We start from the raw sequence: 13,422 nt of genomic DNA, 5'->3' as shown, positions 1-13,422 counted from the left end.
AAGGTGGAAGTGCAGTACACTGGCCAGCAGAATGCTTTGCTTCTCAAGACAAGTTTAGGATCAACAAAGACTCACCAGTCCTTCTGGACTTATTATGTGCGAACTGCAGAATTTTTATTAAGACTCCAATGTTTTGAACTTGTTACCTATAGGTAACAAAGGCAGGACCTCTGAAGGAGTGAAACTGAAGTAGAGAGCCTGTTATGTTCAGACATAGAAGACTTAATCTATATGTCCTAGGTCCAAACAATTTAGAAGAAACCAGAGTACAATATCAAATATCCTCAGAAGCAGACCAAGGAAACAAGAAGAAATGAGATCCTGACTGCCAAGGAAGCACTTTCAACTCTCAGCCCCTCTCTGGTAAGTATCATTGAGTCATAGCTGGACTCTCAAGTTCCAGCTTGGAAGACTGAAAATGATGAGAGGCCAGCCAAGGTGCACCAGCCATTTCTTAGAGGATTTCTGTAACCAAGGCCGTCTTGAATAATCAGTAAAGTAGAATCTCCCAAACTGTCTCTTCCCTGTCTACAGTGGCTCAGAACCCTTAACTCTCTCCTAATGCTGCAAGGGGAGGGTACATGGTAATGGAGACACATCACAAGAGCAGACCACTCCTCAGTCCTTAACTTGATTTCTGTGATTCCTTCTTGATCATTAATACAGAGGGTGCTTGTGAAACTCAAAGGCCAGGGGGACAATACTGTAGCCATATCACCCAGCAGGCTACCCAGCTGCTCTCTCCAGGACAAACATGCATTGTTACATTTGCTTTCCTTCCTACATAGACACATGTACATTAGGTGTGTTTGTACCCATTTAACAGGCATGGCGCTTTATCTCTAAACACAGCATGCATCTGTTAAGTACAAGAATATTCTCTTAAATAGTACATTAAATAAGTTTAATATTGAATTCCATGTTATCTAACTTACAAACCTTACTCTCATTTCCCCGAATGTTTAAAATGTTTCTTCTAAAATAAAAATAAATGTGCAACTAGCTTTTATCTGCTGATCCAGGAATCAGCCAAGGTCACTGCTTACTTCACTTAAAGAGACAAGGCACAAAAAAGGTTTGTCCTGTATAGGAAGGTTTGTTCTAAACTAATGTTTTCTTTTGTGGAAAAAGTCCATGCTAAAGAATTCTGCTCAGGCTATAAATTCTTCCTGAAACTCTTTATAAGGGCAGAAGGAAGGAATAAAGTGTTCCATCAAAATCACAGCACCGTTGAGGCATAACACTTTTAGTTTAGCTATGTGGAACTCTGAAACATGCTACCATACAGCTACAGTAGAAATGTGGCGGCCCACATACGACCTACCTTATTGGCCTGAGAAACTAGGGGGACAGCCAGTCCAGCACAGCATACTCACCACACCTCCCTTGTCCCCTTCCATGAACTGAATGATCTGGCAAGAAGACTTCTCCCAGAGGAAGATGTGCCCGCAGTCACTACCGCTCACCACAAACTCACTCTTGGGGCCATAGAAATTGACGCCTTTTACTGAAATGATAAATGAGGGAAGAAACCACACAAGACTTGGCACTGGGCCTGTATTTATTTACCTCACTGAGAATTTAGTGATTTACAAACTCTGAGTCAGCTGAACGCCAGATAATTCCTTTCACTGCTTTAAGACAAGAGTATGTGAGAGACGATTATTACAATCACACCAGTTCCAGAGAGTATTTGCACTCTCTCCAAGTGCTCTGTCAGGTGCATGAGCCTGCGGTACCCGACAACAGTCTGCTGCGTTTATACTTTATCAAGTGTAGGCCTCAAAATAACAGCCTACCTGTAATTTCAGCTCTGTCCACCCTGGGCCCTAAGATCACTCTTGGTATGTATTTTTATTTATTTCTAACTTTTTAAAATAATTTATTTTTATTTTATGTACGTTGGTGTTCTGCCTGCATGTATGTCTGTGTGAGGGTGTCAGATCCCCTGGAACTGGATTTACAGATAGTTGTGAGCTGCCATGTGGGTGCTGGGAATTGAACCCGAGTCCTTTGGAAGGACAGCCAGTGCTCTTAATTGCTGAGCCATCTCTTCAGCCTCCTTACTATGGCTTCTATTGGTACTTAGTCATCAGCTGATCTGAGACTGACAAACATATATGGCATAGTAATGTGTACCAGATGTACATGAACAAGAGGTCACTACAGGACTAAGTAAAAGTGCCCAGTCTTTAGAATTTGTCATAACAAGAGTCCACCTATTAAAGCCAGTCCCACATATCGGCCACAACCGACACTTTTCCTTTTGCTTGCTCACGTAATGAAATCCAAATACAGACCCCTGCCCCTCTTTCTTTCTTACCTGGTCAAGAGAAGTAGTAAAGGTTACTAGGGGTTCCAGATCAAATGATGACATGCAGCTGAGAGGAGTGAGACCACAAGTGCAGGAACTCTTTACCTTCTCTACACTAGAACCAGTTAGGATAATTCTTAAAACTCTGGATGCTCCGGCTGCATCCAGCACCAATTAAATCCAATGCGTGTGGGAGGACGTAGACATCAGTGCTCGTTAAGACTGAGGTGAGTCTAGTGAGCCCCAATGTTTGAGAACCAGACACAGAACTCAAAAGCCAGACTTCATTGGAAACAGGCCAGATACTACCATTATTCCTCCTGCTTTGCTTTATTGAAAACAATCACTCCCTTCTCTCCCTCTAAAGGTAAATTCTTCTCCATGTTATATGTAATTCAGCACTGCAGCTTTCCATGGAGTTCTTAAAGGACCTCTGTGCCTACTCTACAGTACTGAAAATTACAGAAAACAAACAAGTCTAGCTTCATGCTTAAACCCAATGGTGGCAACATCACTGCAGTCAAGAGGCTACTGAAAGCTCCTGAATCACACTGAAAAGAAGAAAATTCCAGCCCAACTAGGGACAACCTCTCACTGCCCAGGCTGACACGGGCAGCCTACTTAGGTAGCTCCCACTTACACAATGGTGATAAGATACTGTGGGTCGTCCCTGTGGTTCGGGTCACAGAAACAGGAAGGCAGACTGACCTGTAGCATTATTTCTATGCCCTTTGTATCTCTTAATATACTGGGCCCCGTCACTGTGAGAGGCGTTGAAAAGGTAAATGTCTTCATCATTGTAACTGGCCAGGAGCTCTGCCAAGAACAAAAACAGCAATGAGGGCAAAGGCTGAAAAGTGCAGGAGCCAAGAGGTTTGGGGCATGGGAGATTGTCTAGGATGAGGTTTCTTGTAGGTACTGCATCCTCTTAAGTACCAGACATAGACCCATCTTACTTAGTTTAGAACAGCAGGCATCTAAGTGTATACAGGGTCTATGACGAACACATCAGCAGCCCAGGGTAACAGAACACTGAGGAGATCACACCCTTAACTTACTAATGAATCAAAGCTGTTAAAAACAAGCCTGTGAAACATCACCGGCAGTGTTCCCAAGGGTCATCTGCTAGTCTCCCACTACATGCCTCACTGGCTCAGCAGCTCCCTAGACAGAGGCATGCCAGTCTAGGAACTAGGCCCTACACACGTACCTGTGCCGTCGTGGCTGTACACAAGACAGGTGATGTTTGCTTTGGACTCACTGTTCACCTGCAATAAGGAGCAGATACTGACTGATACCCCCACCCCTACCCCATTTTTATACCACCTTCAGGAATAGATTTTTCTAGAAACTCCTATATCTTTTCCCAAAGACAGAGATAGACTGAAAGAGGTAGAGGAGGGGTGAGTGAGTGAGTGAGGTATATAACTGAGGAAATATATTCACTTCAATAGCAGAGTCTTAGTGAGACCCTGTCTTGGTTTTCTTCTGGGTGCTAGCTATTTCAGCTGCGTTATCTCAACAGGCTACACCAAGACGGTGCCAATCTCCATTCTGTTGCTGAGAACATTAGACTAACAAAGGCCAGCTGGCTGTCTAAGATCATAAAACTTTTTAAGTGAGAAAGCCATGAGTAAAATCTGTCTGATTAAAATCTCTTGCCGGGCAGTGGTGGCGTACGCCTTTAATCCCGGCACTTGGGAGGCAGAGGCAGGCGGATTTCTGAGTTCAAGGCCAGCCTGGTCTACGGAGTGAGTTCCAGGACAGCCAGGGCTACACAGAGAAACCCTGTCTCGAAAAACAAAAACAAACAAACAAACAAACAAACAAACAAAAAAACCCTCTTCACATTATGGCCAGTAAGTTTGAAAACAGCTCAGGACGAGAGCCACTGTCTGTCGTGAATCTTACCAAGTGGTGAGGACAGAATTTTTTCAAGACACCATTGTTCTCATTCTCATCAATTTTTCTCTGGTCATAAATCCTATAATGAAAGAAGCAATCAATGTCAAAACACACAGAGTGCAGAGCTGTAAGACAAAGGCTCTTCCCTAACCAAGCCTGGGGTTTATTCTTTGTAGCAAAGGTCTTCCCCTCTTCAATCCATTTTCAAACTCTACCTTATCCAGATACTTTCCACAGCCTTTGGCAGCAGGGTTTCTCATTGCCCTGGCCATCACCAATCAGACTAGACTAGGGCTGGCAAGTAAGTGCCAGGGATCCTCCTGTGTCTGCTTCTCCAGTTCTATCTGCAAGTATCAGTCCCCAGATGTTTAAGTGTGTTCTGGGGATCAAACTCAGGCCCCGTGTCTGAGAGACTGAGAGATGGGCACTTCATGGGCTGAACCATCTACCTCTTAAGCTCCACTTACAGTTCATTTTCACTGAAGCAACTAATATTATACTATATATATATATATATATATATATATATATATATGTGTGTGTGTGTGTGTGTGTGTGTGTGATAGATATATATATATGTATATATATTACTTATCCCAAAGCATTTATCACTCATGGACAGAGGCCATGCTTTTTTATTTTTGTGCATGAGTGTTTTGGCTGCATGTATATATCTGTGCATCACATGTCTAAGTGGAGAGCTGCACAGGTCAGAAGAGGGCACCTGATCTCCTGAAACTAGAGTAATAGATGGTTATGAGCTGCCATATGGGTTCAGCAAACTGGGCACAGGTGAACACAAAGTGTTCATGACTGCTGAGCCATTGCTCCAGCCCTCCTTCCTTTCACTTCTTTTGGCTAGTTTTCTTTCTCATAAGCCACAAAAACTACCACCAAACCCCCAATCTCCTGAAGTTATCTGTAGTCAACTACAGTTAAAACATTGAATGAAAAAGTCCAGAAAAACAATATACTTTAAATAACTTTCATTATAGTATTTCTTTAATATTCTACTTTACTATCCGTCATTGCTGCAATCAACCACTGTGCCTAATTTATAAACTTCCACAGGTTTATGTGAGAGACAGAGCTAGCGACACAGACACACACACACAGTACCTTCCAGGTTTCATATGCAAAGGTTCAAATACACCCTATAAATCAGGGGAAGTTATTGTCCTTTCTTTTGATGATAAAATTCCATTATCATGCTTTAACTACCACATCCTCTGACATCTGGAAATCTACTTTAAATCTGTGTCTCTTACTCTGTGCTGTAGACTTATATCTACTTAACAGATACTGTAATAATAGCTGTCCAAAAGCAAACTCATTTTCCTTTCAAAACTATACCCTTTGTAAATCTATCCCTGTCCCTTCAGTCTTTCAATGACACTATCCTTAACACAAATGGCCAAACCAGATATCAGCTTGTTCATGCACAATCTCTTTTACATTAAGATGCTTATTTTTATGAATTCTTTGACAATTTCATACGTGTATTCAATGTGTTTTCTATCATGTTCATCTCCCACTCCTTCTTGGGTGTTTTCTGTCTTATAACTAATTTCCTTCTTGCCAGTTCCTCTCCCTGGGTGTGCTGTTTTGGTTGTATCTGCTCTTCCCACTTCCCGCCATCATATTCTGCCTACACTACTGTACTATTTCTTCTGATTTTCCTGCTCATGCCGCCATCATATATCCAAAATGCAAAATGTCATGCAAGTTCCCCCCTTACATCTTTTCACTAATTTCTGAACACGTTACTGGAAAAGAAAGTTCAAACTTCTTAGGACGGCTGCTGATAGCTTCCTTAAGACCCTACACGTTACACAACTAACAGGTCAAAGGCAGCAACAAGTCTATGATCAAGCTACAGTGGTGGCCCACACTTCCAATCCTAGCACTGGGGACATAAAGACATAAGGAAGAGCTTATGGCCGGCAACAACTACACAGAGCACAAGGCAAGCCTGAGCTACATAGGACACTGTCTCAAAATTTAAAAAAAGAAAGAAAGCCTCTTCCATGTTTCCTGCAACATATATTGTCATCACTTACTGCCATACTTCTCCCTTTATTGTGCTTTTATCTCCAATACTAATTACCCAACTGCCTTTAATACTTTCTGTATATTACAAAAACTACAACATAGTAAAATGTTTTTCAGTGTGTTTTAGTTTGACTTGAGTTTAAGTAATTACTCACTTGAATAATACTGTGTAAGTTACATAAACCTTATATATTTTCCTATACCACAGATGCTAAATAAATGAATCAATATATTCCTGGCAATATCTAAACATTCTGCATAAAGAGAATACCCAGGAAAATGGTTATATTACTCCTACATATCAACTGTCAATTTTTTTTCCTAAGTTTAAATCAACAGCTCTTAAAAAAATGTAAATCCAATAGAGCCGACCTGCCACTACCTCACTTAAGACGTTCAGTGACTCGCCAGGCGCGACAACACATGCCTTTAATGTCAGAACTCAGGAGGCAGAGACAGAAAGAGCCCTCCAGTCAGGACTACAGTGAGACCCTGTCAAAACAAAACCAACCACCACCACCACCACCCAAATTCAGTAAGTCAGCAATTAGTAAAAAGTACTAAATACTCAAGGCCCATGGATGGTCCGGGTGTACGGACACTGTGGGGTCCTTAGTACCCAATACTCTTTGTTCTTTGCTTTTTAAGGGATACTTATATGTAAATGATTATCATGGCTATATTCTAGTGAAACTTTATTTTTTAAAAAAGACCTTTACTTATGCATGTGTGTATGCCTCTGTGTGAATATGAGCATATGAATGCAGGTGCCTACAGAGGCGAGGCGAGGGCACTGGATCCTTCAGTGAGGGGACTGGATCCCTAGAGCTGGAATTACAGGCAGTTGTTAGCTACCTGACATAGGTGATGGGAACTGAACTGTAGTCCTCTAAAAAAGTGGCATTTCATTCCAACCACTAAGTTGTAAAACTTTGTTTAAAGAAAAACAACAAAAGAAGAATAAAAGGTCAGCACAGCTTGCCAGGTCCTATATAAGACAGTGGTATTAAAAAGATGAATACAAATTCTCCAAATATTTTTGGAACCTGAAGCTTGCAAGTCCAGACAGCAAGCCCCAGGGATTTGCCTGTTTCTACCCATCCAGTGCTGTGATTACAGGTGTCTGCCACAATGCCCACCTATTTCTATGAGAGTGCTAAAGATCTAAACTCAAGTCCTCACGCTGTGTGGAAAGTACCTTTATGAACTAAACCATCTCCCCAGCATCCTTCTCAAAGCCTGTATGCAGCTCTCTCTGTAAGCTTCCAGGCAATCTCTGACTTGTTACCCTAGACCCTCACCCCATGTGACCTTACTCTGATGTTCTGACAATGTGTTACTCTCAATCTAAGGACAGGGGCACTCTCTACCAACTGTGCCTTATAAACCAAGGCCTCTCAAATCTTACACCAGTAAGTTTACAAGACAACCAATTAGACTACCAATTGGTGGTAACCAAAGGATTCTGAGTATTTATTCTCTTCTTTCTAGTGCTGGGGACCCAGTGCAGGGATCCAGCCTCGGTGGAGGGCTGCTTGAGCCGCACTCCTCCATGTCAATGGACACAGGCTCATCTTTGAACTCACACTCATAGCCTCCATTTGCTGACTTCTCTTCTCTCCACTTGTTAGATTTCTTTTCTTTTTGTCTGCTTTGCCTTTAGATTAAAAAAAAAAGTCTCCCTAAACCTGCCTTCAAATGCTTTTTTACAACCCTAAAATAAAACCCAGCAATAATTATGTGAAGTCTTGAAGCTGAACAGGCTATTTCTCTGTATTCTTTGCTTTCTTAAAAGAAAACTATAGGAATTCCTTTAGCCCAGTAGTAAAAGCAATGGTGTCATTATACCAAATGAGGTATTTGGTATAAATGTTTACAAATTTGTACCAGAAAATAAGAGATTTCAACAGCATTCAGTAAGCTAAACTTAAGAAGTGTCAGAGAAGCTGAGATGATTATAGCATCAGAGACGATCTGGGTACCAAAAGGACTCTGCTCACGCAGAATTAGTGTAGCTCAAAATGTGTACGTGCCCCTGACAAGTAAACAGGCTGCCATCTGCTGAGACACTAGGGATGCACAAAAAGACCAAAAGCATTGAAGCTGATAAAAGAAGAGATCTGAGTACTCTATTCCCTTGTGCACTGAAATGCTAAAAACAATGCTCAGCCTCACTTTAACCTTGGGAGATTATAAGCTGTGGAACAGGGCACTGGGACTTTATTAAGACCGTCAAATAAGTCAATACAGCCAACTTACCCATTCCTCCTCAAACATCCTGATCCCTGTGGTTAAATTCTTTATAACAGAGACTTTTCAAGCAATCTATTTCTTCTAGGAAAAAAAAAAATCCCAACTAGAAGTTCAGTGAATGTATGAAGCTTAACCCACAAAGTTCTGACAACAGCCTTTTTGATCAACAGCATCTTATATAAAAAATAGTAAGGGGGCTAAAGAATTGTGCCGACAGCTAAGAACTCCCAAGGACCCACATGGTAGCTCACAACCACCCACAACTCCATTTCCAGGAGATCCACAGCCCTCTTCTAGCCTCTGTGGGTGCCAGGCACACACATAATGTACACATATACATGCAGGCAAAAGACTCATACATACAATATAAACATATAAAATATTGCTATATATTTAAAGACTAGTGAATAGAAAAAAAACCCCAAATTTTGAAAGAATAACAAATTGTCCAGAACTCTTGAACAAGGTAAGCCATGTTTTCTAAAAACTTATCTCATGATTCTAATACAAGTAATTTCACAATAGTTACAAATATGTACTTTCATTACAAAAGAAGAATTTCAACTACCAGCAGAACAGAAAAAGCAAACACCATTGTTCTAATCATGCCATCCCTCCTTTTTCAAACTGACAATCCTAGAGAAATGTAGTTGCGATACAGCATCTGGCGAGCTAGGGAATGTGGATCAGAAGGAAAACAACTGGTGCAGCGGGGACTGAAAGAATGATGTGTTTTCCCTGAGGACGTCTCAATAGCCAGGGTTAAAAACAGATGTTCACAGTAACAAAGATGTTACTACAGATAAAGAACAGTGGTTCAGAACAACAGAAGCAAAAATTCTCAGTTACAGAGTGTTCCCAAGGCAAATTCCTTCTAAATCCAACCACTGTTCACAATTGCTAGTGAGGAACTGTCAAGATGATTAACTGTGCAAACACACTCGCTGCTCAAACTGTAACAAGTGCTAAGAACAGAGCTGACCCCAGAGCTGTCTCCTGACTTCCACATTCACGCTAACATGCTCTATGGCATACAGATCCTCATCTACTGTATCATATCCACACAGATTAATTCAAAAATTAAATTTAAAAATTATCTGAAAAGACTATTACAATGTTAATTTATATAGGAAAATAGTGGAAGGCACATATGGGTTTATGTCTTAGCACTATGTGGAACAATTTTATCATTCTTTAAAATGTGGTAATTTTTTTAAAACATAATAATCCCAGGACTCGAAAGATGGCAAAGCACCAATGCTCTCTTCTGGCTTCCTCAAACACCACTCATGAGCATGGTGCCCAGTTACACAAATGCAGACAAAACATTTATGCACATAAAAACAGACTAATTTTGAGAACAATATGAAACTTCTCAGGTTGTTGTAATAGGGAACAGAATGTCCTGGAAGGTGCCTAAGCATTCCCAAATGGGTAAAAAGTTCAACACAGTAGTTAGTGGACTCCTACAATAAAACTTAGCATAGGGGAGCATCAGGCAATATACAGTGTATCGTAAGTCTCCAACTCTGCAGCACACAATTGACTGTTGCACTCACTCACCTGACATACTGATCTCTTCCACCCACTGCAAACTGGTGGGTATCAGCAGGGTTCACATAGATTGTATACAGCCCCACCTTCTTCTCCTTTTCTTTTGTCACCACTAGTTTCCTTCAAAAAGTAGAAAAAGCAAACAGTTATATTCTCCAAAAGACCCAGATGAAACTCAGCATGGCAGCTCAGATCTGTAATCACAGCGCTCAAGAGATTCACTACCTGAAATCAGGGCCAGCATGGCCTATAAAGGCCAGTCTGGGCTACAGAGAAATGTCTCAAAAACAGAAACAAAACAAACACCACCAACAACAACAACAAAAAAAAAAAAACTAAAAAATCCAAGATAGTCATGAAAAGTAGAAAAAAAAATCACCAGAGTAAATGTAGACATGGCTAGTAAGAAATCAAATTCTAATTTGTACCCAAATAGGGAAGTGCTTTTTGTTTTGTTCTATTGTGAATTACAAGATAAGAACCTGCAGTATGCTATTCTGAGGACTGAGGGAGAACATGAAGAAGTGTTCTAGTGTTGTTTGAAAAGCATAGGCTGGTGGTGATCATCGTGGTAAGTAATTGAGCCAGAGCCATAAAGACATCATGCAGGGGCTGGGGAAAGGCAAATGCGACAGGAGAAAGGAGAGGCTGCCACAGTGGCATGTCGATAATCTCAGCACTTGGTCTCAGCTGAAGCACAGCCATGACTTCAATCATTAGCACCACCTCATCTGCAGAGGTGGACGCGGCTGTGATCCAGTACTCAGAAACCAAGCCGGGAAGACTGGAGCTGAAGTCCTTCTCAGCTATCTAAAGGACGAATGGCCAGCCAAGGTTACATGAGACTTGTCTTTTAAAAAAGAGAAGAAATAGGGGGTTGGAGAGCTGGCTTAGTGGTTAAGAGCACTGGCTGCTCTTCCAGAGGTCTGAGTTCAATTTCCAGCAGCCACTTGGTGGCTCACAACCATCTATAATGGGATCAGATGCCCTCTTCTGGTGTGTCTGAAGACAGCTACAGCACACCCACATATATAAAACCAAAAAAAAAAAAAAAAAAAAAAAGAAAGAAAGAAAGAAAGAAAGGAAGGAAGAAAGAAAGGAAGGAAGGAAGGAAGAAAGAAAGAGAGAAAAGGAAGACTGTAATGAAAAGGAAGATGTTTTAGGGGTAAAGAGAAGAATCTAGAGGTGATAATAAACAAACCATATTATACACAATAAAAATCTATCATTTTGTACATATGATACATGAAAGCTGGGGCTGGAGAGATGGCTCAGTGGTGAAGAGCACTGGCTCTTCCAGAGAACCTGAGTTTGATTACCAGCCACAACATGGTGGCTTACCACACTGTAACTCCAGTTCTAGGGGATCTTATGTCCTTTCTGGTCCTCCAGGGCACTGCGCATATGTGGTACATAGACATGCATGCAGGCAAATATCCATACATATAATAAAGTCAAATTTCCACATGTCAATGTAAGCTGACAGCATGCGTGTGAGTGTACTGTGCCTTTGTTAACCAAGCACCTAGAGATACAGGGAGTGCTGGAAGAAGAACTGCAGCTACAGTGAGCTAGAACGTCTGGGAGAGCAGCGGCTATCTCCCAATTTTTAGGGGGAAAAAAAAGATAAGGCTTGACATGAAGATGTGCACCTCTAATTCCAGTGCTGCAGAGGCAGACAGAGGATGACCCCCAAAGCCTGCTGCCCAGTTCGTCTTGCCAATTTGGTGAGCCCAAATTCAGGGAGACCATCTTAAGAAGTAAGACGGAGAGCTGGCAAAGAGCTCCATGGTAAGTGGGCTCATGCCAGGCTCAACAGCCTAGGTCAAGCCAAGGAAGACAGAGAGCAGACTCCCTCAAAACTGTCCTCTGACTCTCATGTGCATACCTTAGCACAAATGCCGTACACATACATAAGCAAACAACAGCTTTTTGTTTTTAAAAAAATGGGTGCTGGAAAGATGACTCAGCAGGTAAAGGCAAGCCTGACAACCTGAGTTTGGGTGCTGGAAAGATGACTCAGCAGATAAAGGCAAGCCTGACAACCTGAGTTTGGGTGCTGGAAAGATGACTCAGCAGGTAAAGGCAAGCCTGACAACCTGAGTTTGATCCTTAGCATTCACAAGGTAGAAGAAAAGACCAACTCCCTCAAACTAATATCTGATCTGCACATGTGTATCGTGCATGTACACATACAAATACATGTAATTTGAAAATTAAAATGACCCATATACTTGGAAAATGAGCTCCTACTTTCTAAACACAATTCTAAAAAAAAAAGGCATCCTTTTCTCCTTATGTGAGGCAAATTAGGAGAGGATGGACTAATTAGGATGCTACGTGCAAAATGGAAAGCGCTTCAACATGACTTGCTGTGACACAGAAGGCTGGGCTTCTGGTGACCTTCATGGCATGGCCTGAGAGAACCTAAGAAACCTCAAAACCTTGGTTTAAGAATTTAGCTAACCAGCCATAATTTAGCCCACAGTTAAGAGTAATTTTACAGACCTTCTCCTAGATCTAAGTGTCAATTTGTCAAATATGACATCATGAAGATTAATAAGCTTACAGGAAAGACATCAAGAAACTATAAAGGGTCTAAACTTCAACTTTTGTCTTTTAAGCTTTTGTTCATTTTGGAATAATGAAAATGGAAAACAAGAAAAAGACAAGAAACATAAAAATTTTTTTGTAAAGAAATAACTTTAGTATTTTTTCTGCATGGTCAAAGTCACTCCAGCTTAGAACTGTTCTGGACATGAGATTTGATTTTTAAATCTCTACAGCTTCCCATTAAAAGAATACCAATGTCAGGCATGATGGTGCACATCTTTAATCCTAGCACATGTGAGGCAAACATAGAATCATCAGGAATTAAAGTCATCCTTGAATAAACTGTGAGAAAGCCTGGGCTACTTGAAACTTTATCTTAAAAAAAATTAGAGATCATTGAAAAGCAGTCACTAGGAGGAAAAGTCACACTCTCTCTCACACACACACACACTCATAAACACAGCCGTGCACACACACAAACACACATATACATACAACTATACTCAAAAGTGACTGGAAAGGTATTCACAGTAATGGTTACCAATAGCTAGAGAACTGGGGAAAGATAACAGGCAGCACTTTTGTCCATGTGTCTTCATTATTTGAGCTTCTTAAGATGTAACTGCTGGGGGCTGGTGAGATGGCTCAGTGGTTAAGAGCACTGACTGCTCTTCCAGAGGTCATGAGTTCAAATCTCAGCAACCACATGGTGGCTCACAACCATCCATAATGAGATCTGATGCCCTCATATGGGTGTCTGAAGACAGCTACAGTGTACTTACACAAAATAA

General features: G+C 41.2%; 1 protein-coding gene across 3 annotated transcripts in view; it reads right to left on the bottom strand.

The window, feature by feature from the left end:
* Positions 1 to 13,422, bottom strand: part of Dcaf8 (DDB1 and CUL4 associated factor 8) — a 45,242-nt gene that overhangs the window by 5,435 nt on the left and 26,385 nt on the right. For all 3 annotated transcript variants that reach the window (XM_034520851.2, XM_034520852.2, XM_076914499.1), the window contains 5 exons: positions 10,088 to 10,198; positions 4,226 to 4,298; positions 3,525 to 3,582; positions 3,023 to 3,130; positions 1,377 to 1,507 (listed from right to left, as the gene is read on the bottom strand). In XM_034520851.2, the coding sequence (XP_034376742.1) occupies positions 1,377 to 1,507; positions 3,023 to 3,130; positions 3,525 to 3,582; positions 4,226 to 4,298; positions 10,088 to 10,198 (481 nt within the window). The remainder of the gene's footprint in view (positions 1 to 1,376; positions 1,508 to 3,022; positions 3,131 to 3,524; positions 3,583 to 4,225; positions 4,299 to 10,087; positions 10,199 to 13,422) is intronic.

The sequence above is a fragment of the Arvicanthis niloticus genome, chromosome 16 (assembly GCF_011762505.2).
Source record: "Arvicanthis niloticus isolate mArvNil1 chromosome 16, mArvNil1.pat.X, whole genome shotgun sequence".
In the NCBI taxonomy this organism is placed as follows: domain Eukaryota; kingdom Metazoa; phylum Chordata; class Mammalia; order Rodentia; family Muridae; genus Arvicanthis; species Arvicanthis niloticus.
This window is presented reverse-complemented; position numbering and strand designations above follow the sequence as displayed.